Raw genomic sequence first — 5,488 nt, forward strand, 5'->3', positions numbered from 1 at the left:
AGACGGAACAGACAAGCCAGCGGCTGGCGCTCGGCCCGCATGGTGGGCAGTGGGTGTGCTCTGCCCCTCCCCACACACCCGCGGTTCCCAGCAGGATGGCCGACGGGCACCCCATCCCGTGACCCGAGGTGGCCTCTGGTCTTGCAGGGCGCCTGGGTTCCCTCAGAGCCACTGCAGCGGGGGTGGGGGGGGGAGGACAGGGGACAGCGGCCTTGGGTCACTCCACCGCTGACCGAACCCTTGGAGGGAAACTCAGCGAGGCCTCCCCGCCCCGCAGGAGGAAGCGGTCCTTCCCGGACGACCAGCTGTGCTGGGTGACGAGTGATGCGTCAGCACAGATTCCTCTGGCCTCCGGAAAAGCAGCTCAGTCACTCCGGGCGGGGCCGGGGCCGGGGCGCCCGAGGGGAGGGTGGGGCCGGCTGACGTGCAGGCCTTCATTTTTGCCGGGCGTTTTCAGGGGCGAACAGGTGAGGAGGGATCCCGGAAGATCCCCACGGAGCCCGTGCCCGGGAAGGGAGGTCAGAGGTCAGGGCTGGGACCCCCCCCCCCCCCCCCCCCGCCACTAAGGAACTGGCGTGCTGTGAGCATCAGTGTCACACCTCTGTCCCTATCGCTTGGCAGCGATGTGGGCTTCTGCAGACGTGATGGGGAGACCCCCTCTGATGGGCATGGCCCACTGTGGGTGACACGGCGGGTGCAGGAAGGGACTGTGCCCTCTCCCAGCCCCACTGCGCCCCACCAGTGACGAGCAGGGGAAGGTCAAGGTGAGGCCTGGGGACGAGTGTGGCCTTCTGGCGTCTGCTACAGGCTTGGAGCTTCTGGGATCGTTGAATTTACTTTTAGCTGGCCATCATGGAGTCAAAAGTCCAGAGACAAAAGGAAAGCGGAGAACAGGCTGGTGACGCTCCTTGGAGTTCAACTCTTTCAAAGCACAGGATGGCTGTGACCCCCGATTCAGGCCGGGGTCAGCCCCGGGCCAAGTTCTGGGCTGTGTGGGGCGAGCAACATGCGCGGCAAAGGGAGCCGGGCCCCCGAAGTCGTCCCCGTCCCTCCGTGCGCGGCGGGAGGCGAGAATGCGGTTCTGATCGTGGAGCTCCGGGGGAGCAGCCTCTTCGCCGGTGCCGCGTCCCCGCCGGGTCAGGGCAGCCCCGCGGATGTCCACAGCCCGGCCACGGAGTCCCCGGCCGGGCCGGCACCGTCAGGGCCCTGCGAGCCGTCGTCTTCCGCGGCGGAGGCGCAGGCAGAGGCGGAGTGCGTGCTGTCCTCGCGCAGGGCGGGCTCGGGGCTGGCGGCGCACTGCTGCTGCTGCTTGAGCTCTGAGTAGGAGCGCGAGAAGGTGTGGAAGATGGAGGTGACCGGGAAGGCCATGAGCAGGATGCCGCTGAGGATGCTGCTGAGCGCCACCACCTGCCCGGGGAGGCTGCGCGGCACCATGTCGCCGTAGCCCACGGTGGTCATGGAGATGACGGCCCACCAGTAGCTGGCCGGCACGCTGGAGAAGTCGCGGCGCGCGCCCAGCTCGCGCTCGGCCAGGTGCACAAGTGGCGCAAAGAGGGCCATGGCGACGCAGAGGAAGAGCAGAAGCAGCCCGAACTCGCGCGCGCAGCGGCGCACGGTCAGGCCGAGCGAGCGCAGCCCCAGCGAGTGGCGCGCCAGGCGCATCACGTAGAGCACGCGCAGCGCGCGCAACAGCCGCAGCACCAGCCCCGCGCGCTCCAGCAGCTTGTTGCCGCCTGCGCCCGGCCGCGCCGCCAGGCCCACGAGCAGCGACACGTAGAAGGGCAGGATGGCCAGGATGTCGATGATGTTGAGCGGTGTCCGCAGGAAGGCACACTTGCTCTCAGCCTGCAGCGAGCGCAGCAGGAACTCGAAGGAGAACCAGGCCACGCACACCGTCTCCAGCACAAATAGGTTGCGGCACCTGGGGGAGCACTCGCCCTGGGGGTGGGGGAAGGACACACGTGTTGGGGGTAGGGAGGCCTGTCCCTCCCGGGCTGCCCTTCCTCCTGACGCCCACCCGTGCACATGTGCCACTGCAAGGGCAAGGGTTGTAAACCAAAAAAGCCCAATTCCTGTAAAAACAATAACACAGAAATTTACTGGGAGGTTGGCTTCCCACAGGAGAGCAATCAGAGCTCAGCTGACCAGCTCCCCAGCAAAACCAGAGAAAATCGTTAAAAAACAACCATTTAAAGTCTCTGGAAACACTCCTAAGGACAACAGAAAATGAAAAATGTATTCAAGAAAATCTGTGGAAATTGGTTTTAAAAGGAGAGTCTTTGGTATTTGAACCGAGACTCCCCCAGCGTCCCAGCTCAGCGAGGAGGGGGTTCCGGTCCAGAGGCTTCAGCCACCAACGCGGGGCTCCCTGTCCCCGTGGGCTGAGTCCCCGGGGAGTGCGGCTGGGAAGAGGCGCACCTGCTCCCACGCAGCCCCCACCCCTGCAGTGAAACGGAGGCTGTACCTTGAGAACGCCAGGACCCCCAGAGCCCTCGCCCCAGCTTGTGAGGGTGGTTCCATGCCAGGAGAGACGACAGAGAAGACCTCAGCCCGCTGGCTCCCCGTCTCTCTGCAGGGCACTCAGCTCAGAGAATGGGGGTCACCAAGGAAGGAGCTTGCCACTGCCCCACCCCCAGGCCCAGAGCCCTGGCACAGAGATGCTGTGTAGGGGAGACGCAGACTGTAAGAGATGCCCCTGATCACTTCCCAGAGGAACCGACTTCATTTGCAACAGAAAGTGGTGAAGTTCAAACCCAAGGGTGCTCTCGAGTGGTAAAGGCTGCAGTGAAGGCAAACAAGAGGACGTTTGTGGACCTAATGAAGACACAGCCTAGGCTGTGTGGTGGCCAGTTTGCAGGACAGAACTGGGGTGCAGAACTGGAGGAGCCCTCCCGGGGTCAGAGCAAAGATCAGCACTGACCTCAGAAACTGTTCCACCCTGAGAGCCACGATGCGGCTGGATTGGCTGCTAGAGGAATTTATGCCCAAGGGCAGCTGAAAACAATAGAGCAATCAGCCAGCATTAGAGGACTTTCAAAGTTTCGTCTGGGAAAGAGACCCAAGTGCTACCAAAACCCGTGTCCTCCCAGGGTGACCGGGCCTCTTAGAGGAGCAGCGCCAAGGGCTGAACACGTGTGCGTGCGTGTGTGTGTGTGTGTGTGTGTGTGTGTGTGTGTGGCAGGGGGCAGGGCAGGAATAGACTTCACTAAAATAATCCAACCAATCACTAAACAAGCAAATGACAGTAACGTGCCCTGAACTGGGCGGCAGGGGAAGGCAATATCCAGTGTTCCTAAACTGTATTGTCTAAAATGTCTAGTTGTTTAATAATAAAAAACCATAGGGCAGGCAAAGAAACAGTGAAGTGTGAGCCATACATCAGAAAAGAAATCAGGCAACAAAAACTGCCAACGAGAGTGACCAAACGTCAGATTTAACAAAAACTTTCAAAATTGCCATTATAAATACATTCACAGAACTAAGGAGAACTTGATTAAAGAAGCAGTGGAGGGGGCTGCCCAGGTGGCGCAGCGGTTGAGAGTCCGCCTGCCGATGCAGGGGACGCGGGTTCGTGCCCCGGTCCGGGAAGATCCCACATGCCGCGGGGCGGCTGGGCCCGTGAGCCATGGCGGCTGAGCCTGCGCGTCCGGAGCCTGTGCTCCGGCGTCCCGCAAAAAAAAAAAAAAAAGTAGTGGAAGGTATGATGACAATCCATTGCATCAGATGGAGAATATCAATAAAGAAAAATTTAAAAAGAACCAAGTGGAAATTTTGAAGTTGAAAAGTACAATAACAAAAAATTCACTGTAGGAGCTCAGCAGCGGATGTGAACTGTCAGAGAAAAGGTTTGCTGAACTTGGAGATCGATCGGTGACAGTTACGCAGGCCGAGAACAGAGGGACGCAAGGATCGCGCTGCAACCAAGGAATCCAGGTGCCAGCAGGAGGGGGAGGGGGAGAATGGTGTCTGAGAAGCTGTGGCTGAAAACTTCCAAATCTACTGAAAAACACGGACCTACACAGCCAGGAAGCTCACTGAGCTCCCACGGGGAAAAGACATCGCAGAAAAAACGCTGACCAGAGACAAGGAGGAAAGCTTGGAAGCGGCAGCGACAGCGACAGGTCACCTGAGAGCTCGCTCTGGTGAGATTACGCCTGCATCTCAGCGGAAAGCAGTGGGCAACGTGTTCAAAGTGCTCAGAAGACACCCGAGAATCCTGCATCCAGCAACGCTGTCATTAAAAAACGAGGGTGACATAAAGACTTGCCCAGAGAAACAAAGCGGAGAGCTGCCTTAGAAGAACTCGAAAAGAAGGTCTTCAGGCTGAAAACCAGTGACCCCAGAATCTTCTTAGATGTGATACCAAAAGCAGGAGCAAACAAGATAAAATAGATGAATTAAACAATCAAATTTAAAACGTAATTGCTTCAAAGGACACTGTTATGGCCTGAAATGCTCCTCTTCAAAACCCTTCTGTTCAAGCCCTGACTGTCAGTACCTCAGAAGGTGACTTTTTGGGATGAGGTCTTTAGACACAATCCGCAGAATGGGAGAATATATGTACAAATCATATACGATAGGGACTTGTATCTAGAATACAGAAAGAATTCCTACGACTGAACCATAAAAAAGACAAACAACCCAATTTAAAAAATTGGCAAAGGATCTGAATAGACCTTTCTCTGAAGCAGATACACAAGTGGCCAAGAAGCACATGAAACGGGGCTCAGCACCGTTAATCAGGGAAGAGTGCAGATCAAACCCACTCGAAGGTCCCACCTCACACCCACCAGCACGGCCAGAATGAAAGAGCAGACAACAAGTGTTGGAGAAACCAGGGCCTCGTGCACTGCTGATGGGAACATGCAACCGTCCAGTCACTTTGGACAAGAGCCTGGCTGTCCCTCATACAGTTCCTCACATGACCCTGCAATTCCACTCCTAGGTGTGAGCCCAGAGAAGTCAACATGCACGTGCACAAAGAAACTGCACACGGATGTTCGTGGCCGCATGACTCACAAAAAGTGGAAACAACCCAGATGTCCATCCAATGATTAATGGACCAACAAAACTTGGTAGCGCCATACAATGGGACATTATTGGGCCACGGAAAGGAATGAAGCGCTCATTCCCGTTACAACACAGACGAACCCTGAAGATAGTTCAGGGTGAAAGGATCCAGTTACACAAGACACGTGCTGGATGGTTCTGTTCTCACGGATCGAGAACAAGGAAATCTATAAAGACAAAGTTGATCCGTGGTTGCTTGGGGCTGGTGGGGGGAGAGATGGGGCCGGGCAGTGAGTACTGAAGGCACTGGGTCTCTTTTGCAAGATGGAAATGCTCTAAAATCAGACGGTGGTGATGGCGGCACAACCTGTGAACATATGAAAACCCGCTGAATCATACACTCAAACTGGGCAAATTGTACAGTGTGTGGATTATATATCAGCAAAGCTTTTTTTTTTTTTTTTTTTTTTTTTTAAAA

The 5,488-nt window shown here is 56.6% G+C and overlaps 1 protein-coding gene across 1 annotated transcript in view; it reads right to left on the reverse strand.

Moving 5' to 3' along the window:
* Positions 1-1,137: 1,137 nt before the first annotated feature.
* Positions 1,138-5,488, reverse strand: part of KCNG2 (potassium voltage-gated channel modifier subfamily G member 2) — a 5,050-nt gene continuing 699 nt past the window's right edge. Inside the window, exon 2 of the mRNA XM_007449967.1 lies at positions 1,138-1,938. Within this exon, the coding sequence (XP_007450029.1) occupies positions 1,138-1,938 (801 nt within the window). The remainder of the gene's footprint in view (positions 1,939-5,488) is intronic.

This window comes from Lipotes vexillifer, unplaced genomic scaffold, assembly GCF_000442215.2.
Source record: "Lipotes vexillifer unplaced genomic scaffold, Lipotes_vexillifer_v1.1 scaffold1012, whole genome shotgun sequence".
Classification (NCBI taxonomy): domain Eukaryota; kingdom Metazoa; phylum Chordata; class Mammalia; order Artiodactyla; family Lipotidae; genus Lipotes; species Lipotes vexillifer.